Below are 25000 nucleotides of genomic sequence, written 5' to 3'. Positions count from 1 at the left end.
CTCTGTGTCTGTCTGTCTGTATTTGTCTGTCTGTCCATATATGTGTGTGTGTGCGTGTGTGTGTGTGTGTGTGTGTGTGTGTGTCTCTCTCTCTCTCTCTCTCTCTCTCTCTCTCTCTCTCTCTCTCTCTCTCTCTCTCTCTCTCTCTCTTAGTAGTTTATCGCGTTTCGATTTACCGAAGTTAGTGGTCAAAGATATGCGGTGCATTTTATATTCTGAACATAATTTTGTTTTACTATTGCTACATGTTCCATTGCTACTAGCTTGTACGCATAATAGCCTGAATATTATGCATTTGATTTTGTGAATTAGCACATTTGTTTGCTCTTCATGCATCATCATCATCATCATCATCATCATCATCATCATCATCATCATCATCATCAAGCACATTATCAACACGTTTCAAAATCTCAAATAAATATTTTTTTTTCGGTCCAGTAGTAGTTCATTGGGGACCAGTGGACATTTATTCATTTTCATTGCTTCAAGGGAATTAAAACAATTCAGAAAGTATTAAAAACCAGTCCATTCTGTAACAGAAAATGATCTGAAATTTACCCATTTTTGGTCGTGTCACTCAAACATTTACCAGGGTAGATCAAACTAGTCGCGTGAGGCGAAAATACAACATTTAGTCAAGCTCAGTCGAACTCACAGAATGAAACTGAACGCATTGGATTTTTTCTGCAAGACCGTACATTCGTATCATCGTCTGTCCACCGCTCGTGGCAAAGGCAGTGAAATTAACAATCCATGCCAGAAAAGCGCGGTAGCGGTTTCGCTGAGGAGGATAGCACGCTTTTCTATATCTCTATTCTTTTTAACTCTCTGAACGTGTTTTTAATCCAAACATATTATATAGTTATGTTTTTGGAATCAGGAACGGACAAGGAATAAGATGAAATTGTTTTTAAATCAATTTCGGAAATTTAATTTTAATCATAATTTTTATATGTTTAATTTTCAGAGCTTGTTTTTAATCCGAATATAACATATTTATATGTTTTTTGAATCAGAACATAATGAAGATAACGATAAACATAATTTTGGATGGTTTTATAAAAAAATATTTTTAATTACAATTTTCAGATTTTTAATGACCAAAGTCATTAATTAATTTTTAAGCCTCCAAGCTGAAATGCTATACCGAAGTCCGGCCTTCGTCGAAGATTGCTTGGCCAAAATTTCAATCAATTTGATTGAAAAATGAAGGTGTGACAGTGCCGCCTCAACTTTTACAAAAAGCCGGATATGACGTCATCAAAGACATTTATCAAAAAAATGAAAAAAAGTCTGGGGATATCCTACCAGGAACTCTCGTGAAAAATTTCATAAAGATCGGTCTAGTAGTTTACTCTGAATCGCTCTACACACACACACACACACACACACACACACACACACACACACACACACACACACACACACACACACACACACACACACACACATACATACACCACGACCCTCGTCTCGATTCCCCCCTCTACGTTAAAACATTTAGTCAAAACTTGACTAAATGTAAAAACGATTAAGAGCAGCACTTAACTTTTTTTTTACCACACAATAGTACCAATCGTCTTGAACAACTTTCCTTCGTAAAGCGCGATATAAAACTTGCTTGTATTTTTTTAATAAAAAAAAGTCCACGATTGGCCCTTCGAATAGGCTTTACAAAAGAACGGAATATTTGGAATAACTGGTGTGTCGACAAATTATAGCCTCTCTCTTTACTTGTCTCTCGTAACTGTCTGTCAGTCCGTCTGTCTATCGGTCCGGCCACCCCGTCCGTGCCCGCCTGTCTCGTTGAGTATTGTTTCTACGGAGGGGGGGGGGGGGGGGGATTACTGTGTCTGTATCTGTTTGTGTGTGTGTGTGTGTGTGTGTGTGTGTGTGTGTGTGTGTGTGTGTGTGTGTGTGTGCGTGTGCGTGTTCGTGTATGTGCGTGCGTGCGTCCGTCTGTCCGTCTGTCCGTCTGTCTGTCTGTCTGTCTGTCTGTCTGTCTGTCTGTTCATATCTTAGCCTCTTTTTGCCCTGTTAATGTTGTCCAAGACATGTCTTACTCGTTTTGCTGTATTCTAAACAATCTTCCTGCTTTTCCGCAGACCCGATTCGCGGCAATGATGATGGTTTTGCTGGTAGTGACTTCACTGATAATAGACGTCACAGCACGACGCGGCATGCCATGCATCCGATGCAGGTCTCGGTGTGCAGTCACTCGCTGCGCTTGCCGAAACAGTTGCATCGGAGGAGAGGGAACAGATTGCGTCATTGATAATTTGACGTCACTCAGCGAATCGCAGCAAACATGCGTATCTGGATGTGATGATGAACATGAAGACTGTAATACTTGTGCAGACGTTTGTTGAAAGCGGAAAAGAAAGAAATCAGACATAAATTGATACAAGCAAACAGTTGTGAATGCTTTAAGCTCGGTTGTTTCAGATAAAAAGAGAATGAAAAAAAAAGTATAATGCTTTGGTAGAACACTGACCAAAGAAAATTAGTGCAGAAAATCTTCATATGTTAGCCCACACAAAAGATGCTATGCAGATTTCTATCTCGGTTTTCTAAGTGTTATGTCGCTTTCTTTTAGAACAATGGAAGAAATGTCTTCATTTTGATAAGTGAAATTAAATAAAGTTTGCATTGAATTGTGCAGCGTTGTGTTAATTTTGGTTATTAAAAGTGTTCTATAATCACATGGACAATGTACATAAAACACAAAATCGCAGGTACACTCACACACACACACACACACACACACACAATTACACACACACACACACACACACACACACACACACACACACACACACACACAATTTAAGTTAAACAGTTCATGCTTTATTGTGCTTTGTGATTGCAAACAATATAATTGTTTTTACCACCAAACTTTCAAAACATATTTTAGGGTCACGCACTGTAGTATAATGGAATTATTTTCAAAAAAATCTTGAGCAGGACTGAAAGCATAATCATTTTCACTTTGTAGTTGATGCAAATAACAATACAAAGAAGATGAAGAAGTAACAATATATAATCAAAGTTTACACCTTTTTTATGTTGGTCTTTGCTTTGGGCAACAAATGTGTTCTGAATTGGCTGCTCCTTTAGCTTGTAAGCATTCTTTCTTTTTTTTTTTTTTTTTTTTTTTTTTTTTGTATATTTGAAAAATTTGTTTGATCTTTTTTCACAATAAATGCAATCATTATATATTGAGACAATACTGTTTGTGGTACACTTTTTCTAACTAACTGTGCAAATATAACTGTATGCAAAAACGCGGCAAACAAAACAAAACAAGCAAAATGCAACTTTAGAGACAAAACACACAAATTCGATTCACTTTGAAACGAACAAGACCTATCGAAAAACTGAGCAAATTGGAACAATAAACACAAATATATTTATATATGATCGCAAACACACCAAGCAACATGATGATTGCAATACTGACAAAGATGAAAATACTGGTAATAGTTACCTCAGTTGAAGACTTTCAGAAAAAAACCAGTCATATTTGTTCATCATGTTATGCCGTTGTTTCGGTTCAAATACTGACAAGACTCCACAGTGCATCTTAATACTGATTCGGCAATGAGAAGGAAAAAAAAAGTATATATATACATATATAGCTATTCTGATGGACACGTGGGGGGATTCGGGGGCTGTGATTGGATGGTCTCACACATCCCTTTTCCGATCATCAAAGCATAACGCTACGAAAGTTGGCCATTTTTGCCGATATCCAAACGATATCGGCAATAACAAAGACGCATGGTTCCGGTTTCTTCCACGTGTATAAAGTACACGCATACCTCGCCAGGCTTGTGTCTGTGGCTAGTCGACAGACGATGCAATTTGCTTTGTGTGTGTTTTTGTTGTTGCTTACTGTACATGACATACATTACGTGTAAAATCCAGTTCTTTAACTGGCAGCAAACCTTGCAAATTTCCAGAAGCTGCAATCTGAAGCGACCTATCTCTGATTTTTGCAGACGATCTCTCCAATCACCAATGTTTAACACAAAATCAGCAAACTCTCCTGTCACATAGAACGTCCATTGTGTAGTGCAATGTTCAAATGAAGTTACCGGTCTGAAACATTTCGTCGTTTCTTCTGAGACAATCCTTGTTCTCTTATCATCTACAGATTTACCGCAGTCTTCACCACGCGAATTCCCAACAGAAGTCAGACTTTCGAACATACAATCTACGTAGGCAAGCATGATACGTCATAACGTCATATGATTCCTAAGATATTGACGTAATGCTAAGCATCCGGTTATCTTGAGTTTTCTCCGTAATACATGTCCGTGGGTTTTTCAATGTTCGGTTATTTCCGTGGCTTCATGCAGAAAGGGAACCGTCGTCTGCAATCAACGACATGGACCATTCTGGTCCTTGTTGCTGACAAAAACATGATTTTAACACAGAATTTAATGTCAGAATAGCTATATAAACGCTATTGTGTTTTCATCGTAGCAATAGGGTCCGATATTTAGACTCGAACAAGTATAATGCGACTCGTCTTCGACTCGTCGGCATTATACTTGTCTCGTCTAAATATCGGGCCCTATTGCTACGCTGAAAACACAATAGCTGTTAATAGCAACAAAACAATTTTACACACTTTTAAAACAAGCACATACAGATTTACTAGATTACTGAATACTCATTTTGAATACTCATTTGAAACCATAATGACAGTTGTGGGTAAACACATCACTTTCACCTTCATTTTGATTCATGTAACGTAACTGTAACAAGAAATATGGAGTGAAAGACAAAGAGAGAATACTGAAAGGGAAATTCTGACAGAGTAAAATGCAGAACACTGTAAGTGTAACAAGTAACAATAATAAAAACATTCCTTCTTTGAGTTCAACAATAAACGTCATGAATACCACTCAAAACAAGCCAGACTTGGAAGAAAAATGGGGGTATTATCAATACCTCCGTGTATAATACATTTCATAGCACGTTGCATAACAAGCAAGAACAAGTCGCGTAAGGCGAAAATACAACATTTAGTCAAGTAGCTGTCGAACTCACAGAATGAAACTGAACGCAATGCAACGCAGCAAGACCGTATACTCGTAGCATCGTCAGTCCACCGCTCATGGCAAAGGCAGTGAAATTGACAAGAAGAGCGGGGTAGTAGTTGCGCTGAGAAAGATAGCACGCTTTTCTGTACCTCTCTTCGTTTTAACTTTCTGAGCGTGTTTTCAATCCAAACATATCATATCTATATGTTTTTGGAATCAGGAACCGACAAGGAATAAGATGAAAGTGTTTTTAAATTGATTTCGAAAATTTTATTTTGATCATAATTTTTATATTTTTAATTTTCAGAGCTTGTTTTTAATCCAAATATAACATATTTATATGTTTTTGGAATCAGAAAATGATGGAGAATAAGATGAACGTAAATTTGGATCGTTTTTAAAACAAATTTTTTTTTACAATTTTCAGATTTTTAATGACCAAAGTCATTAATTAATTTTTAAGCCACCAAGCTGAAATGCAATACCGAAGTCCGGGCTTTGTCGGAAATTACTTGACCAAAATTTCAACCAATTTGGTTGAAAAATGAGAGCGTGACAGTGCCGCCTCAACTTTCACGAAAAGCCGGATATGACGTCATCAAAGACATTTATCAAAAACATGAAAAAAACGTCTGAGGATATCATACCCAGGAACTCTCATGTCAAATTTCATAAAGATCGGTCCAGTAGTTTAGTCTGAATCGCTCTACACACACACACAGACAGACAGACAGACAGACACACACACACACATACACCACGACCCTCGTCTCGATTCCCCCCTCTATGTTAAAACATTTAGTCAAAACTTGACTAAATGTAAAAACCAGAAACCTCGCAAGTTTTGCATAACAAAAGCAACATCAACAAGAACAGAATGATAATCAGCCAGGCAAGACCACCTGAATTATGATCACAGTCAACAAAACTAACAGACAATGTATCACAATTGTAAAGATTGATTGTGAATGAAAACAACAGTTTATCACAGTGGCAAAGATATATAATTTATGGTATTTGAAATAAACTGTGCCTGAGTGCAGTACATGTAAATGTGTGTAAATACGTTCATTTATTCTCTCTTATGCACATGGCTTTAAACCAACAGGCATGCAGAACAATGGAAAATACTGCAATGTGAAATTTCATTTTGACATTTCACTGGAGAAGTGCAATATGTACAAATTTGTTGGCCTGGCACTCTCTCTCTCTCTCTCTCTCTCTCTCTCTCTCTCTCTCTCTCTCTCACACACACACACACACACACACACACACACACACACACACACACACACACACACAACACATTCACACCAACACATACACTTATGTTCCGTACAATCAAACACGTTATGTACACACACACTAAATGATGCAAGAGCTTCACATTCAAAGCAAAACTCCTCCATATCAAATAATCACAAATGTTTGAAATTTACCCAACTTATTGTTGAAAATCTGATTTATTTCGTCATTCAGATTGTGACATTTTTATAAAATAATGGGTAATTACTTTCCCATTGAAATGGTTGCTTACAACTGTGTTGTGTGTTCTTACACTGATAAATATCACAAGCAGCAGTAAATATAACAGCTAAGTGTCTGAGATCACTGAGTTCTGTGTATATGTCGTGCCGAATTCACGTAATTGCCGACTTCGCGGAATCGGCAACATTTTTGCCCATTTCGCGTAATCGGCAAAACGCTGCCTATTACGCGAAATCGGCAGCGTTTTGCCGAAAACGCGGAAAGACTTCTAAAATTTGCCCATTTTGCGAAATCGGCAGCCACTTTTTGGTTTTCAAGTTCTCAAATGCCTGGGATATCATCACACTTAGACAACTAGATACTCGAATGGATAGATATTGCAATAATCGATAAGTTATGGCAAGTTATAGCAGAAAGTGTAGTTTTCGTGCATTTCCGAAGTTATGCTCGACACAGACCAACATAGACCATACAAAACATAGTAGGAAGGTAAAGCAATGTTAATACAATGTTCTGGTGACACAAAAAGTAACAGAGTGGCTGTCGCTTTTGCGAAATGGGCAAATTTTAGAAGTCTTTCTGCATTTTCGGCAAAACGCTGCCGATTTCACGTAATGGGCACCATTTTGCCGATTACGCGAAATAGGCAAAAATGTTGCCGATTCCGCGAATTCGGCAATTCCGTGAATTCGGCACGACATATCTAAAGCAATTTTATCAAAATAGATTCATCCAAAAATGCATACACTGAAAACATGTGTATATCAAGGAAAGAGCAGAAACAAATCCCAGCGCACATGTACATGTAGATCTCTTACTAAAAAAAACAATTAAAAAAGATATGTGACAACAAATTATTTTCAAAATGTGTTAAATGTATATGTACAGGTTTGTCATTCCATGTTGTCTTCAAAGCGGTTAATCAAAGTACAGTGGGACCTGTGATGAAAGGACTCTCTTAGAACAAGCCAAAAGTGTCCCTACATTACAGGTGGCCTGTCATGACAGGTATATGTTATGTGAAGTCTTATATCGCGCGCGTATCTCCAGACTCGGACTCAAGGAGCAGGGATCTATTTATGCCGTGTGAGATGGAATTTTTTACACAATACATCACGCATTCACATCGACCAGCAGATCGCAGCCATATCGGCGCATATCCTACTTTTCACGGCCTATTATTCCAAGTCACACGGGTATTTTGGTGGACATTTTTTTTATCTATGCCCATGCAATTTTGTCAGGAAAGACCCTTTTGTCAATCGTGGGATCTTTAACGTGCACACCCTAATGTAGTGTACACGAAGGGACCTCGGTTTTTCGTCTCATCCGAAAGACTAGCACTTGAACCCACCACCTAGGTTAGGAAAGGGGGGAGAAAATTGCTAACGTCCTGACCCAGGGTCGAACTCGCAACCTCTCGCTTCCGAGCGCAAGTGCGTTACCACTCGGCCACCCAAGAGGTATATTTTGGTTATGCAAATAGAAAATGGCATAACATTTGGTGTCCTTTCTTGGGAGGTGTCCTCTCATGGAAGGCGTCTCACATTGTAGGTACCACTGTCGCACAACAGGTGTGCCTCTCTTTTCGTTGTGCTGTGGTGTAGGTCATACACAAAATTACATCCATTCGTGAAACGGCGTACCAGAAGTGCGGAAGTAACTTCTAACTCTGCGCTGTTCCCTACCTATTTTTCCACTGGCTGTTGAACGACTGACAATATTGTTTGTAAACATTCAATATAATTTTTTGTGTACCAAAATTTGAAGTGGGGAACAAGGGTCATGCTTAGTTTGCTTATTCAAAGTGAGTTATTTTGAAATCTTTGCTGCTTACTACATTTCATGACATTACGTGCTGTACCAACCGGTTTCTTTTCAAAATATTATTTTAGTGAACCAGTTTTTTGAGATAAACATCTCGAACATTTCACTCTATTTCATGCATGGGGAAAGTTCTCGCTCGAATGGTTGATGTTGGTGAGGGTGCAAATAGCAAAACCTAATCTTTTGTGTGCGAAAAGATGAAAAAAATTTTCATGAACATTGAAATTCGAAAAAATGTAGGTTATGTAAATTTTACCCTGCATGTTATTGCAGCGCTGTCAAAATGTATGAAAGTACACGGCTGCATATTTATTATGGCAATGAGACACATCTTCAACAAAGGTAGCATATCACCATATCTATTTAAATGTTACCTCCTGAAGGAAAGCTATCATATGAAGAACATCTGGAGCTCATTTCAAAGCAGTAAGATGCTTGTGACATAGTTCGATCTGTCTAATAGAATCTTAATCCATACGACAAAATAGTTACGGATTGTGCTTCTTCTGAAGGGTTTTTGACTGTACAAATCATTGTGTTTCTTTAAAAGCTTAAAAATGTTGCAATATTAAGACTTTTCCTGTGTGATTGTCATGTGACAAAAAATTAGACTTCAAATGCACATTCAAATATTTATGTATGTAAATCCATGCAGATTCAATCCGGTCAATACTTAAAACTGGATGCATGTTCTATGAAACACAAATGACACGGATGCTGAACAATAAAGATGAAAGATTGATGCCTAATCATAGTTCAACATCCAACCAATTCAAGCCCAGCTCCTTGTCATGTCATAGTTTTACATGGAAGCCTCCACAATAACAAAAAGTGTCCCAACACGGTGTTGAACAAGGTAGATATAGTAAAAACACCCTAACACTGTGATGAAGCGGGTAGGCCTCTGAAATACAAAGGACTCTCCAAGATCTACCCGTGTATAACCTGAGCGTTGACGCCGCCGAAACTGTGCCTCTTGCCTTGAGCGATGTTGAAGCGTAGCTCAGGGTTGGTCTCGGGGTACACTTGGTGGAACTTGCTCCGGAGCTCAGACTTGTTAAAGGCATCCTGGATCTTCAGCAGGCAGGTCTGGGGGCGAGGCAAGCCGCTGCCAGGCTGCCAGTTGAAGCGCGCGTCGGTCTTGTAGGTCAGGTCGAAGTGCGGGATGGGGTACTGGTTCTGGTAGGAGGTGCTGGCGAAGGAGGTCTTGAGATTGGTGGGCATGTAGTTGGAGGAGTGGCTCTGGAACTGGTCCGTGTACTCCGAGTCTAAGGTTCCGTGGCCGTGGACAGACGTCGGACGGCGTTGGAACGACCTCATCCTGTCCTCGTAGCGGCTCGGGGCGTGTAGGCCTTCCATGGCGCTGTTGTTGGAGTTGTTGTCGTTCTCGGCCCAGTGCACCGTGCGAGCGGAGGTGTCGAACATGGCTGGCGCGGAGTGGCGCAGCGAAGGTACGGAGTCTGCAAAGCCGTCGTTCTCCTTGCTGTACAAGGCCTGGGTGCTGGTGTATGGAGTAGGGATGACCTTGACCCTCACCTCATCGCTGAGGGGCGTGGCGTGGTAGGGTAGCTCCTCCTCTCCGCTGAGGGGCTGTGTCTGGAGGTTCATGGGCGGGGTGGAGGTGGGGGACATGGTTGCCACGGTGACAGACGTGTTGAACTGCACGTTCTTCTTTTCCAGGCGTGGAACAGCGCGGTTTCGAACCCTGGGTAGAATACAGACAAGAATTATGTGGTGATCGATAGTCTAGCAGGCTGATATCTCTTCACTCAGGTATAACAAAAGAACAGGTATCATGCTTTAACAAAAGAATTGAACACAGAGTATGACTGCTGTATGGCTGGGGAAAAACGGCCATACACATAACAAGCCCACTCTTGAAAAAAACACAAGTGTATGTGCGAGTTGCGGCCCATGATCACAGAAGAAGAAGAATGCTTTAAAAATATTTCACACCAAGACATACACTGGCAAGTGGTAACTTCGCATTTCGCTATTTTAAAGTCTTGAAGTTAGTCTGGAAGAGATTGCCAAGAAAAGACGTTCTGGTTTGTCAGTGTCGTTTCTTATTAACTCACCTGTCGAGAGACTGATTCTCATTAACTCACCTGTCCAGAAACTGATTATCAATAACTCACCTGTCGAGAGACTGATTCTCATTAACTCACCTGTCAAGAGACTGATTCTCATTAACTCACCTGTCAAGAAACTGCATGATTCTCATTAACTCACCTATTGAGAAACTGATTCTCATTAACTCGCCTGTCGAGAGACATACACTGCCAAGAGGTTACTTCGCATTTGATTTCGCTATTTCAAAGTCTTGAAGTGAGTCTGGAAGAGATTGCCAAGAAAAGACGTTCTGGTTTGTATAGTCAATGTCGTTTCTCACCTATCGAGACACTGATTTTCATTGGACATGAGGGTGAGAGGCTCGCTCCGGGCGTGTCGGTCAAGGGCGTTCTCCTGGAGGAACTTCTTGGAGTTGTAGCTCTGGCCCATAGTGGTGGCTTCCTTCTGAAGCAGCTCCTTCTCCTGAATCAGAGGCCTGGCCTGGTGAGGCCCTGGAGGCAGCAGCAGGCTGCGTTGACCCGATTTCAGCCCGTTGTAGGTCTGCATGACCTGCAAAGAAGAGAGACAGAGGTAAGGGTTATTGCTGTTGCTCGTGCATTGCTAGGCTTTTCGGTGCAGTGGACATGAGACAGTGATGACAGCTAGACCTTTGCAGCAGGCTGCATTGACCTGATTTCAACCCATTGTAGGTCTGAATGACCTGCAAGGATGAGAGACAGAGGTCAAGGATGAGAGACAGAGGTCAAGGATGAGAGACAGAGGTCAAGGATGAGAGACAGAGGTCACTGTCGAACCCCCCTTTAAAGACCTCCCAAAAATCTGAGAAATATCAGGTCTTAAATAAGATAAGGATAAGGATAAGATTGAGAAAGTCCTGTGAGGTTACCCTCATAGAAAATCGGGCTGCTTTCTCCCTGGGGAAAGTGAGCTGCCATACAGTATACGCTCACACACAACTCACCCCAGGCCCATCTCTCCTGTCTCCGCTAAGCTCCGGCTTGACAAGGTTGAAGATTCTGCTCTTCCACCCCTATCCTAACAACCACAACACACTCCCGCCCCCCCTCCCCCCAAACACACACAACTCACCCCAGGCCCATCTCTCCTGTCCCCGCTAAGCTCCGGCTTGACAAGGTTGAAGGTTCTGCTCTTCCACCCCTATCCTAACAACCACAACACACACACCACCACCACCCCCCCCCCCGCCCCCACACACACACACATACACAACTCACCTCAGCTCCATCTCTCCTGTCCCCGCTGAGCTCAGGTTTGACAAGGTTGAAGGTTCTGCTCCACTTGAGGGTGGCGTTGACGTCCTCGTTGAGGCATGCGGCGGACAGGGACTGGTTGAACTGAGAGTCCAGGTTGGAGTTGAGCGTGTTCATCAGCTCGGAGGGCGCTCCTGCCTTGGCGTTCATGCTGTTTGCCAGGCGGTGAGGATCGTAGCTTGTCTTGTACAGACCTGGAGCAAACGAGGAAAGACTGACACATGGATGGATGGATGGATGGATGGATGGATGGATGGATGGATGGATGGATGGATGGATGGATTGATGTCTGGATTAAGTCTTCAGCTGTGAGGGTGCTCCAGACTAAAGAACTTGGGGATAAAAAGAAAGGATAAGCGTGTGCGTGTGCGTGCGTGCGTGTGTGTGTGAATGACTGCGAGACAGGCTGCGAGACATATTGAGACACAACCTGAGAGACGGGGGGGGGGGGGGGGGGGGGGGGGGGGGGGGAGGGGGGGGGGGGGAAGGACTCCGTTACTCTGTTACAAATACTATGGCATTTTCTAGTCATGTACTGGAGCTCGACTCCTTGTCCATTTTGTTTAGTTTTGTTTTGGCACTCGGCAAATCAAAATAATGATCACCGTGGCCAGTCTCCTGAACCGTAAATAGCCCAATTGTTTTTGCTCTCCCTCACCCCTCAACTCCCTTTTCTGTACATAGTCTGATTTCTTTTTGTTTTAGTTCCTTTTATTTGGTGTTGAATGAAATGTGTTTTTATTGTGTTTTTTAATTGTCCATGTACCCTCACGGGGTTTTATTGGAATAAAACTTGACTTGACTTGACTTGACCAAAGCATGCAATGGCTCACCAGCACGCTCCTCGTTGTGACGGCTCTCGTGGTTGTAGAAGGTGACGAATTTCTCCTTGTCATGCAGCATGTCCATCTTGTGGTTGAGAGCCGCCTGGTCGTGGGCTGGGGTGTGCATCTCCAGAACCCTCCATCTAGGGACAGACATTTTAATTGTGTTTTGTATTTTGTTACCAAAATATTGAATTCGACACAAATTCAGGCAGTCTTTTTCTACGTGATCGTGTTGTTTTTGTTGACCTGAAAAAAGTGTTTAAAACAAATGTTCCTTGTTTATATTTCACTGTCCTGTGCCTCGATCTGCTGCATGTATATTACCCTATATTTACCTATATCGCCTCTTATGGTCTCAAGTGGCTATGCTGTAGGTATATTAACAGATATTGTGTTTTCAGCGTAGCAATAGGGTCCGATATTTAGACGAGACAAGTATGATGCCGACGAGTCGAAGATGAGTCGCATTATACTTGTTCGAGTCTAAATATCGAACCCTATTGCTACGCAGAAAACACAATAGCGTTTATATAGCTATTCTGACATTATATTCTGTGTTAAAATCATGTTTTTGTCAGCAACAACTACCAGAATGATCCATGTCGTTGATTGCAGACGACGGTTATAGTGCGCATATCCCTTTGAGCATGTATCCACGGAAATCATCGAACATTAAAAAACCCATGGACATGTATTACGGAGAAGACTCGAGATAACCGGATGTTTAGCATTACGTCAATATGCTGGGAATCATATGACGTCCTGAAGTATCATGTTTGCTTGTGTATATTCTATGTTCGAAAGTCTGACTTCTGTTGGGGATTCGCGTGATGAAGACTGCGGTAAATTAATCTGTAGATGATAAGAGAACAAGGATTGTCTCAGAAAAAACGACTAAATGTTTCAGACCGGTAACTTCATTTCAACATTGCACTATACAATGGACGTTCTATGTGACAGGAGAGTTTGTTGATTTTGTGTTAAACATTGGAAAGATCGTCTGCTAGAATCAGACATAGGTCGCTTCAGATTGCAGCTTCTTGAACTTTGCCAGGTTTGTTGCCTATTTTACACGTAATGTATGTCATGTACAGTAAGCAACAAAAAACACACACACAAAGCAAATGGCATCGTCTGTCGACTAGTCACAGAAACAAACGTGGCGAGGTATGCGTGTACTTTATACACGTGGAAGAAACCGGAACCATGCTGTGGTATTGCGTGGTTACAAAGTAGACAAGACAGTTGAGGAACCTGGTGTAGCCATCTTTATTACCCGAAGTTCCCAGTTACAAAGCGGGAGTTCTTTCCCTTGCGTCGTCTGCATGGTAGGCCGAAGTGGGCGTACTTCGACCTATCCAACACATGCGTCTTTGTTATTGCCGATATCGTTTGGATATCGGCAAAAAATTACAAACTTCCGTAGCGTTATCCTTTGATGATCACAATAGGGATGTGTGAGACCATCCAATCACAGCCCCCGAATTCCCCCACGTGTCTATCAGAATAGCTATATCATCCTATATTTACCTGAACAAAGTGTTTAAAACAAATGTTTATTGTTTTTGTTTACCTGTTCTGTGTCTCTATCTGCTGAACCTCCTGATTACGCTCGGCCTTGGACTTGGCCCGGTGAGACACGGCTGGGGGCGGGGGAGGTCCGGTTTGGGGGTAGGGGGTGTCCACCTCGTCCATCAATGCTTTGGCTGCCTCCACCTGATGGAAAATAAAGGATTTGTGGTGATGGTTTTCAACCGTGCAGAAATAAAGAAGAGGGACAAAGAAAAGGACGGACGGATAGACAGAACGAATATTTGTCATTTCATGTCATTTACTCTGTAACCCAATTCTGGGAAATTCGGGTCGCTTCCTCCCAATGGAAAGCTAGCAGCAACAAGAGTGGCGCTACCCAGGTTCGCGCGTGTTTAGCTGCAATCAGCCACCTGCACTTATGGCAGAATGACCGGGATCTTTTACGTGCCATTGTGGTGACACAGGGGTGACACGCGCGTGTTTAGCTGCAATCAGCCACCTGCACTTATGGCAGAATGACCGGGATCTTTTACGTGCCATTGTGGTGACACAGGGGGGACACGCGGGTGAGACATAGATACCGGCGTCTCTGCATATAAAGTTGACTTGTTTCTTCCCTGCTGGGATTCGAACCTGCGACCTTAGGATCACAAGTCCAGTGCTTTTCCAACTGAGCTACCCGGCCCCAAGTTGTGGTGATGGTTTGAAACCGTGCAGAAGTAAAGAAGAGGGACAAGGATAAGGACAGACGGATAGACACAACGAATATGCAGATAAGGACAAACGAATATATATGTAGATAAGGACAAACGAATATGTAGGTAAGGACAAACGAATATGTAGATAAGGACAAACGAATATATATGTAGATAAGGACAAACGAATATGTACATAAGGACAAACGAATATGTAGATAAGGACAAACGAATATATATGTAGATAAGGACAAACGAATATGTAGATAAGGACAAACGAATATGCAGATAAGAACAAACGAATATGTAGATAAGGACAAACGAATATGCAGGTAAGGACAAACAAATATGCAGATAAGAACAAACGAATGTGTAGGTAAGGACAAACGAATATGCAGTAAAGGACAAAGAGAGAAAACAAACAAGGTAAGGTGAGATTGAGCAAAGGGGGAAGAACAAATATAGACATAGACATGAATGGATTGGCAGGGGTAGCATGGCAGAGAGAGAGAGAGAGAGAGAGAGAGAGAGAGAGAGAGAGAGAGAGAGAGAGAGAGAGAGAGAGAGAGAGAGAGAGAGAGAGAGAGAGAGAGAGAGAGAGAGAGAGAGAGAGAGAGAGAGAGAGAGAGAGAGAGAGAGTAGGGCAGAGAGAAAAAGAGAGAGTGAGTAAGGCAGAGAGAGAAAGAGAAGGACAGAGACAGAGAGGGTGATCAAGGTAGAGAGAGAGACAGAGACAGAGAGAAAGACAGACTGACACACCGGCAAACAAACAGAGAGACAGACAGGCACAGAGGCAGGCAGAGAAAGTGAGAGAGAGACAGAGAAACAGAGAGAGAGCAAGACAGAAACAGACAGAGAGAAGTAGACAGGCAGGCAGGCAGACAGACAGACAGACAGAGAGATCAATCCTCGATCATCTAAGACTGCTTGATAAAGTTGATAAGCAGGCACACATGCACAAAAAGATATATTGTGTATGTGTGTTGCACATAGATTGATGGCGTTGCATGGTATTGCTGACCTAGATCAATAAACCACTGACCTTCTCCAGACCAAGCCCTGCTCGCGTGGTGGTGTCAAGGTCACGCCACCTGACGTCACGGCTGGGGTCAGAGGACGTGTCTGGAAGGTTGAGATAGTCTGCTCCATACAGTAGGCGGTGCTCCACCCTCTCTGTTAACGTCATCTTTCTGAAATCCAAAAGGGGTACAACTCTAGTCTCTACATAAAAGTATGAGAGTTAGAGAGTTCTATGTCGACCAAAAGAGTGGGATTTCCTGTTGGCGGAGTTCCTGTAGGGGGATTCCCTGTATACAGGGAGTTCCTGTAGGGAGATTCCCTGTATACAGGGAGTCCCACAGAGTGGATTTCCTGTAGAGAAATTCGATAGTGCTAAATCTCGTACCAAGCGTGTGACTGATTTGAGTTACCTTAGCGTTACTTCCCCTTCCAAAATGGCGGTTCCACAATAAACATCTGTTAGAATTCCTGAATTCGCGTGCGGTATTCAGCCAAGCTAACATGCTTCGGCAAGAACGTCGTATAATTCGAAATAATTTGGTTAAGGAAATCTCACTTCATCAAATAACAAATTGTCTCTCGTAAGCTTGAAGTAACTCCATGTCGTCAAACGAAAGTGAGATGCTGATAGAACGCTTTGCACTTTGTCGTTATTACGAGTAATTTATTTTAGCTGCATTTTCTTTCATTTGATTTAGTTATCGATTTAAACTTGTGTTCAATCAAAATTGCAAACCATACTCGAATTTCTAAATAATAAACTTGGCCAAAATATTATTGGAACAATTATCGCACGCTAAGAAAAGCATTAAAACGCAATTCCTTTTAAGTAAACTTTATATGCTCGAAAAGGTAATTATGTCTGCTGTACATATCATTTGTCTGATTGATGGTACTTTGTATAGGCATCCCGTGACAGCCTGTCAAACAAGGTCACCCCAAAAATCGACCTGACAAAAACCATAGCCCCGTATTTTAAAATCTAAACAAAATCAGAATATGCACAAACAAAACACTTGTGACAACCATTGGAAAGGCCGAGTGCTGGTTTACATTTGCTGGAGATGGGAACGCGCAAGAAAATGTATCAATCACCATCCTTGGTAATGCGTACAGTAGCTGTGGAGATAAACTGACCTTGGCCTGTGCTTCCTTCGCTGCGGGTCACAAAAGCACAACTCACCAAGCACAGCGCGCCGGAACAGGATAGTAAGCACAGGCCCAGGACTGTTAGTCTCCACGGGTAGTGTACTCAGTACCACTGACGGTGATCGATAATTTTTCATGAGTGTTCCCATCTCCAGCAAATGTAAACCAGCACTCGGATCTGCCTCAAACTTTGGCACCTATTGCCTCATCCCTTTTTGGCTTAGCATGCAAAGTCACGATTTTTTAACCTAAAACCCTGAATTAATATGAATATTTGTTTAGTTCTTTCGGAAAAGTTACGTAATACAACACGCTAATTATACACATTCGCAAAACGCAACACACATTTTGGTCAGCCTATTGGTCATAACTTCTGAACTTTCCAAAGCAAATCATTGAGAATTTAAGCAGATATGGCTCTTTTGGTGGAGGCCCCCCTCAAAAATGGCCGCAAAACGTGCCTTTTTGGGCCTCTGAAACAGTTGACACCTACCGCCTTTGACAAAAGGCTAAATAAAAACTAGAGAAGTCAGGTGCATAAAACAAAATGTTCTGAACAGAAAATGGAATGGCCTTTCCAGTGGTTGTCAGAAATGTTTGGTTTGTGCATATTCTGATTTTTTGCAGATTTTAAAATACGGGGCTATGGTTTTTGTCAGGTCGATTTTAGGGGTGACCTTGTTTGACAGGCTGTCACGGGATGCCTATACAAAGTACCATCAATCGGACAAATGATATGTACAGCTGACATAATTACCTTTTGGGGCATATAACGTTCAACTAAAAAATTTTGCGTTTTAATGCTTTTCTTAGCGTGCGAAAATTGTTGCAATCATTTTTTGGCCAAGTTTATAAAAAAAAGATCGAAAAACATCAAATTCTACCGATGTTGCTAAGCATCATGTGACTTTCAGCGAGATGAGCGAAACGCAACAGGGACTCCACTCTTTATACAGCGAATCCTCCTACGGGAACTCCACCTACAGGGAATCCCACTCTTTTGGTCGACGTAGACCCCACCAGCGTTACTTGCCTTGAAACCGTGCTCGTGCCGATGGGTTGTACAAGGTAGATTTTGATAAATTAGAACAAAACCCTAGCACCTTAAAGTTATTCACCAAATTATATAACAAAGAACAATAAAAATCGGCAAAAAAAGTTTCAAGTAAATGTTCTCAAAAATGTCCGTACCAAGTTTCATCACAATCCGTCCAGCAGTTTTTGAGAAGTCCAGCAGTTTTTGAGAAGAGCTTTTCACAGACACACACACACACACACACACACACACACACACACACACACACACACACACACACACACACACACATCAAGAGACAAACCTCGCTCTCCGCTCTTAATAAGACATTCAGTCAAAACTTGACTAAATGTAAACAACAAAACGGAAGGGAAACAACTGCTCACCGCTTGTAATCAGGGTTAGCGGTCGTGCCTCTGACAAGGGTCTTCTGGTGGATGGGGAGGGGGGTGACCTTACGTGGCAGACGGCCCTCGATTCCCCTCGGCGGGTCAAACGTGCTCTGGAAGTGTTGATACTGCAAGACAAGATGCAGCGACCGTTAGTTTAATTGTGTACAACAACAGTCGACTACTGAGCTCCAACTTTCCTTGTTTTTATAACGACAGTAACATTTTGAGTCTTGAGCCCACAGCCCCAAAAGACACGCACTGAGTGAAACCCAGTAAGAAACTGTTCACAGCATAGACATGGTTTTGGGAAATACATGTATAAACAGATATCGATTGATATTGATGATGATGATGATCAAAATGATCATGATGAAATACGTAAATTACACTTTCACACTCGTTAAGAAAACCTTACTGACATTTACAAAATGGCAGTTGGCAATAATAGCAAGCCAGCCAATCACACATATGCGCGCGTGAACATGCACGCACGAATACACTCACGCACGCACGCAAACACACACACAAACACACACACACACACACACACACACACACACAACACACAGACACACACACACACACACACACACACACACACACAAACACACACACACACACACACACACACACACACTCAAACAGCCAACCCACACCACCATTCACTCTCACAACTCACCAGTTTATCATCTTCTTTCCCTGTCATAATCAGCTTGTTCGTCTTCTCTTCCAGGTTATCCAGGATGACGGGGTTGGAGGGCCCCAACCCTGTATAATCAAGGTTCTGTGACGTCTGCCACTGCTCTCGCTCCACGTTGCGCAGGGCATTGGCAGTGCGAGGGGCCACAACCATGTCTCCTTCGCGAACTTGAAGGTTGGGACACATGGTTTTGGGAGGCATCGGGTAGAACTGCTGTCTATTGCCTAGAATCTTGGCTTGCTGAAAACACACCCATAACACAATATTTAGAATTAAAACAAAATCTTGGCTTGCTGAAAACACAATATTTAGAATTAAAACAAAATCTTGGCTTGCTCAAAACACAAAGATAACACAATACTAAGTGGATGAAATATTGATAATATTGAGGATCTTCTTCTTCTTCTTCTGCGTTCGTGGGCTGAAACTCCCACGTACACTCGTGTTTTTTGCACGAGTGGAATTTTACGTGTATGACCGTTTTTTAACCCCGCCATTTAGGCAGCCATACGCCGTTTTCGGAGGAAGCATGCTGGGTATTTTCGTGTTTCTATAACCCACCGAACTCTGATATGGATTACAGGATCTTTTCCGTGCGCACTTGGTCTTGTGCTTGCGTGTAAACACGAGGGGAGTTAAGTCACTAGCAGGTCTGCACATAAGTTGACCTGGGAGATCGGAAAAATCTCCACACTTAACCCACCAGGCGGCCGCGGCCGGGATTCGAACCCTCAACCTTCCGATTAAGAGGCCGACGTCTTACCACCACGCCACAGCGCCCGTCTCATAAAGTGGACCAATAAGATACGCTACAGACACATTATAATGTTACTTTTTATATTTAGTCAAGTTTTGACTAAATATTTTAACATCGAGGGGGAATCGAAACGAGGGTCGTGGTGTATGTGCGTGCGTGCGTGCGTGTGTGTGTGTGTGTGTGTGTGTGTGTGTGTGTGTGTGTAGAGCGATTCAGACTAAACTACTGGACCGATCTTTATGAAATTTGACATGAGAGTTCCTGGGTATGAAATCCCCGAACGTTTTTTTCATTTTTTTGATAAATGTCTTTGATGACGTCATATCCGGCTTTTCGTGAAAGTTGAGGCGGCACTGTCACGCCCTCATTTTTCAACCAAATTGGTTCAAATTTTGGTCAAGTAATCTTCGACGAAGCCCGGGGTTCGGTATTGCATTTCAGCTTGGTGGCTTAAAAATTAATTAATGACTTTGGTCATTAAAAATCGGAAAATTGTAAAAAAAAATAAAAATTTATAAAACGATCCAAATTTACGTTTATCTTATTCTCCATCATTTGCTGATTCCAAAAACATATAAATATGTTATATTCGGATTAAAAACAAGCTCTGAAAATTAAATATATAAAAATTATTATTAAAATTAAATTGTCCAAATCAATTTAAAAACACTTTCATCTTATTCCTTGTCGGTTCCTGATTCCAAAAACATATAGATATGATATGTTTGGATTAAAAACACGCTCAGAAAGTTAAAACAAAGAGAGGTACAGAAAAGCGTGCTATCCTTCTTAGCGCAACTACTACCCCGCTCTTCTTGTCAATTTCACTGCCTTTGCCATGAGCGGTGGACTGACGATGCTACGAGTATACGGTCTTGCTGAAAAATGGCAGCTACTTGACTAAATATTGTATTTTCGCCTTACGCGACTTGTTGATTAGTCTTTTGGTCTCTTGTCTGTGTATGATTCTGATCCTGGCAGGAGACAAAATGACAAATATGTAAATATTGTGTGATCTCAACATCTACACTAATAAATAAATGCTGATAATTAATTCAAGCATTGATTAGAATTCAATTACAAAAGTGTCACCTGATCAAAGAAATCCTCCCCAGGCCAGAACAATGCCTTCTTTTCCGATTCTGGGGGGAAGTCCTGAAACTCATGGCGGAAGGGATAACCTGAAACAAAATAATATTAATTGTCAGTAAGTACTGGTGTCACATGACTGATGTGAACCAGTTGATTGGCTAATGGCGATGCGCTAAAACTGTTTGCGCACTCTTGGAGTGCGCTAACTTTTCCACAGAGCGTATTCTTCCGCCCTTTGCCTAAGCGAGACTGTGCTCTCATCCTCAGAATTAATTAATGACATGTAGCTTATATTCTCCACAATACCAAATGACCATAAATTCCCTGCTTCTCAATTAAAGCAGAAGTGGGTTTTTTTTCTGACAGATTGCATGTGCCTGTGCCACAGTGCCACTGATCTAAAAATAGAAGCCGCTGTGTTTCATCTCATTTTGGCCGACTTGCATAGATTCTTCTCATATGCCGTACGTGTTAGTGGCATGTAGCTTATCATCCACATTACCAAATGATGAGTTAGTATACAATTCCCAGCGGCTAACAGAAAACACAAGTGTTAATTATTCCGATAACGTACCAGCTAGACCAGCATTTGGAAGACTGACTCGATCGACTCTGTCATACATAGCAGACTACACTGAAATACGACTGCATCAGTTCAGTAAATGAATGGTTTCCGAATTATTATTTCAAGGCAAGAACAATCGTAATCGAAAACGTGTAGGGTTCAGAACGTTCTTACCATATATATAAGACTTATTACCAGCCTGCCTCATGCGTGCAGACTCAGTGCAGACTGCAGTGGTTCGATTGCCCTAGCCTAGCAGACGACATAAACCCCGCTCAGCAAATTAACATGTTGGGCAAATGTGAACGAAAAAACGATGGGGACATAATACGTGTATAGTTCAGAGCATTCTTACCATTCATATTTAGTATCAGACTGTGAAGATACAACCCGAGAAATAAGCCACATTTATTTTGAAAATGTGCTAACCGTCGAGTCCTTCGGGGGGGTAGTCAATTCAAGGGGAGTCACTCCGCACAGTCAATCCGTCGAAGCTCGACTGGAGGTTTCGAATCGCAAATAACGAAGAGCACAGTCCTTTCTCCGAGTTCAAATGAGGTCTCTCTGAAAGATCATCACTGTTCAGCTTAACGCTACACTGGAATTTACCAACATAAATTAAAATGCGTGTGACGAAAGCACGACACACTTGAGACACCCCACACAAAAGTAGATCTAACACGACCTGACCACACAGTTATGCCTATTCAAATGCGCGTAGCAAAATGTGCGTTTGGAATCTTCTTTTTTCTATGGCGGTACTGACAATATCGTTATTAAAACAATCCCAGTGCACCAAGAGATTTATAGAGCAAATCTCGAAAATAATTATTGAACTCAGCACTATGCGCTTCATTCAATAATGAATTTTCTCGATTTGCTCTATAAATCCCTGAGTGCACTGGGATGTCTCAATAACTTAAAGGATAATAACACTTCTGTAAAGGAAATGCAACAGGTCCCTGTTTACTGAACTGTACAGCAAGAAGGTAACATGAACATGCAAAACTTGCTGTCATACTCTGTCTATTCTATGACGGTCCCAAACAACAAATCTATTCTTAAGGTGGTACTTCATTAAGCCCTAAGCCGACTTTGCGAAGACTCCGCAAAGTCTTTTTACCAAGAACTCAGTGCTAAAGCTTCATGCGGCCAGCTGCAAGTACACTTCGCGTAGTCGACTTTGCCCAGGTAAGGACTGGCTTAGCACCTCCATCAACATAGACCAGTGTAACTATGCTCAAACGCATGCAGCAGAAGAGCAGAAGAGACTTGACCACTAAGCCAGGCCTGCTCCCGGCAATTCCTTGCCCCTGATTGACATTCAAGACGAGGATCGGTTTCACTGATGGACATCTTCTTCTCCTTCATCATCTTCTTCTTCTTCATCATCTTCTTCGTTCATGGGCTGAAACTCCCACGTTCACTCATGTTTTTGCACGAGTGGGTTTTTACGTGTATGGCCGTTTTTACCCCGCCATTCAGGCAGCCATATGCCGGATTCGAGGGTAGCATGCCGGGTATTTTTCGTGGTTCTCAAAACCCACCAAACTCTGACATGGATTACAGGATCTTTTAGAATGCGTTCTACTTCTGCCTTTGTCTGTTTTTACCCCATAAAGAGTATCGTTCAAGAACTCAGAATGATCAGTGGCAACAAACCTATTGTCTGTTTTTACCCCATAAAGAGTATCGTTCAAGAACTCAGAATGATCAGTGGCAACAAACCTATTGTCTGTTTTTACCCCATAAAGAGTATCGTTCAAGAACTCAGAATGATCAGTGGCAACAAACCTTTTGTCTTCTCTTTGACGACGACGTCATAAGGGTTGGCAGGCATCTCCGAGCTGATTGGTTGTTCATTGCGTGCAGCCACGCCCCTTTTGGGATCTTCTGACGAATCGAACTTGGGGAAGACGGCAAATCGGGACATGTGGGAGGTGTGGGGGTGCTCGCCAGGGAAAGAGCGATTAATAAAATCCTTCCTGTAATCAACATCAACATACTGATGAGACGATTGGTTCGCATTTCTTTTAAATTTTTTTGTAATCTAAATACACGTGCGGTAAAACAAAAGTAGGTGTTCATCAATCATTTGAAGTACAGAGCAAGTAAGATTACTATTAAGAGCAAAGAACATTTTATGCTCCATTCTTTAAAAGCAAACTCCTTCTCCGGTAAACAGTTCGACTTACCGTCTGAGATCTGGTCAGACATTGACATTTTGTAAGATGCCGCCCCCCCCCCCCCCCCCGCTTCCCCCTCCGACTTGCTTACATACCAAAAATGAACATCCTGACTAATTGCTGTGGTGAATTAAACTTTTGTTGATGAATTTATTCCTTAAAAAGCCGCCCGAGGCTTTCACGAAATAAAATCTCCAAAATATGACCACTGTGATTAGAAAGCATTCAAGCTGTTATTTTGTGAAATGCGACCAAGTGGAGGAATGGTCAAATCCCACGGCCATTTCTAAAATGCTCCAAATATGAAAATCGCACCGATTCAATAAATTGTAAACAAAAGAAGGTCCCCCACAAACCTTCCCAAAGACTAAATTATTCAAAGATCAAATATTTCATTTTTAATTAAAGCTTACAATAAAACAGTGATATAACAGTGACTACTAAAAAGTGGGTATGCAATTAAAAATAAATAATTATCGTAGTTCTTCCAGAGAAAAAAGCGAAGGAAAAGTCACTTACCTGATATCAACTTCCTGTGGTCTTGGTACCCTGCAATTAAAGATTTAAAGCTGAATATTAAAAAAAAAAAAAAATGTGATGACAAGAAAAGAAAGAAAACAAATTGTATCCCTCCCCCCCCCCCCCACCTCACCACACACAAAAACGCACCTAACCCCACTCCCCCCCCCCCCCCCCCACCCCAAATAAAAAGATAACAGATAAAAAGTACAAAAAAGGAAACACACACACACACACACACACACACACTCACACACACACACACACACACACACACACACACACACACACACACACACACACACACAATCCCACATAAAAAATCAATGATTGACCTAAAAACTTTCCATGACAAAGACGGGGACACAAATACTCACAACTCATCGTTAGTCCGGACATTACTCAGCTTCAGTTTCGTCAATGCGTAGTGCTGTTTGATAGGATCACCCCTGCAAAAGTCACAACACCATTGTAAGTGCAGTTCAAATCAACAACAAGGTCAAAATACCATTTTTTTAATAATCAGAAGTCAAATAAAACAAAATGAAATAAGATTCAAATAAAAAATAAAAGAATTAAAACATAAAAAGTCAAATAAAACAAAGTGCAAATTATACACAATAAATTATAACACACAATGAAATACAGTGGAGAAAAAACAATCGGGAAAGCAGAAGAGACGATTTTCTTATTCCCACGCACTTGTGCGACATGAATAAAAGCTAAATAATGAGCCTTTATATCAGCCGGGACGTATCATATACGTGTTCTGTGGGTTATTGGTTCACAGCAGACAACAACACTTCCTAGTGTGTC

At 41.7% G+C, this 25000-nt stretch overlaps 1 protein-coding gene and 1 long non-coding RNA gene across 2 annotated transcripts in view; one reads left to right on the top strand and one right to left on the bottom strand.

Annotated features, from left to right (window-relative positions):
* Positions 1–2662, top strand: part of LOC138946641 (uncharacterized) — a 3269-nt gene extending 607 nt beyond the window's left edge. The window contains exon 2 of the long non-coding RNA XR_011449383.1: positions 2109–2662. This is a non-coding gene — a long non-coding RNA (uncharacterized lncRNA). The remainder of the gene's footprint in view (positions 1–2108) is intronic.
* A 3819-nt stretch (positions 2663–6481) lies between these two features.
* Positions 6482–25000, bottom strand: part of LOC138947041 (uncharacterized) — a 34594-nt gene continuing 16075 nt past the window's right edge. Inside the window, exons 2-13 of the mRNA XM_070318467.1 lie at positions 24562–24633; positions 24185–24214; positions 23274–23464; positions 20915–21003; positions 19045–19305; positions 18360–18490; positions 15811–15958; positions 14114–14256; positions 12547–12680; positions 11678–11907; positions 10762–10991; positions 6482–10074 (exon numbers count right to left, since the gene is read on the bottom strand). Of these exons, the coding sequence (XP_070174568.1) occupies positions 9300–10074; positions 10762–10991; positions 11678–11907; positions 12547–12680; positions 14114–14256; positions 15811–15958; positions 18360–18490; positions 19045–19305; positions 20915–21003; positions 23274–23464; positions 24185–24214; positions 24562–24633 (2434 nt within the window). The 3' untranslated portion in view covers positions 6482–9299. The remainder of the gene's footprint in view (positions 10075–10761; positions 10992–11677; positions 11908–12546; positions 12681–14113; positions 14257–15810; positions 15959–18359; positions 18491–19044; positions 19306–20914; positions 21004–23273; positions 23465–24184; positions 24215–24561; positions 24634–25000) is intronic.

This window comes from Littorina saxatilis, linkage group LG14 (assembly GCF_037325665.1).
Source record: "Littorina saxatilis isolate snail1 linkage group LG14, US_GU_Lsax_2.0, whole genome shotgun sequence".
Taxonomy (NCBI): domain Eukaryota; kingdom Metazoa; phylum Mollusca; class Gastropoda; order Littorinimorpha; family Littorinidae; genus Littorina; species Littorina saxatilis.
This window is presented reverse-complemented; position numbering and strand designations above follow the sequence as displayed.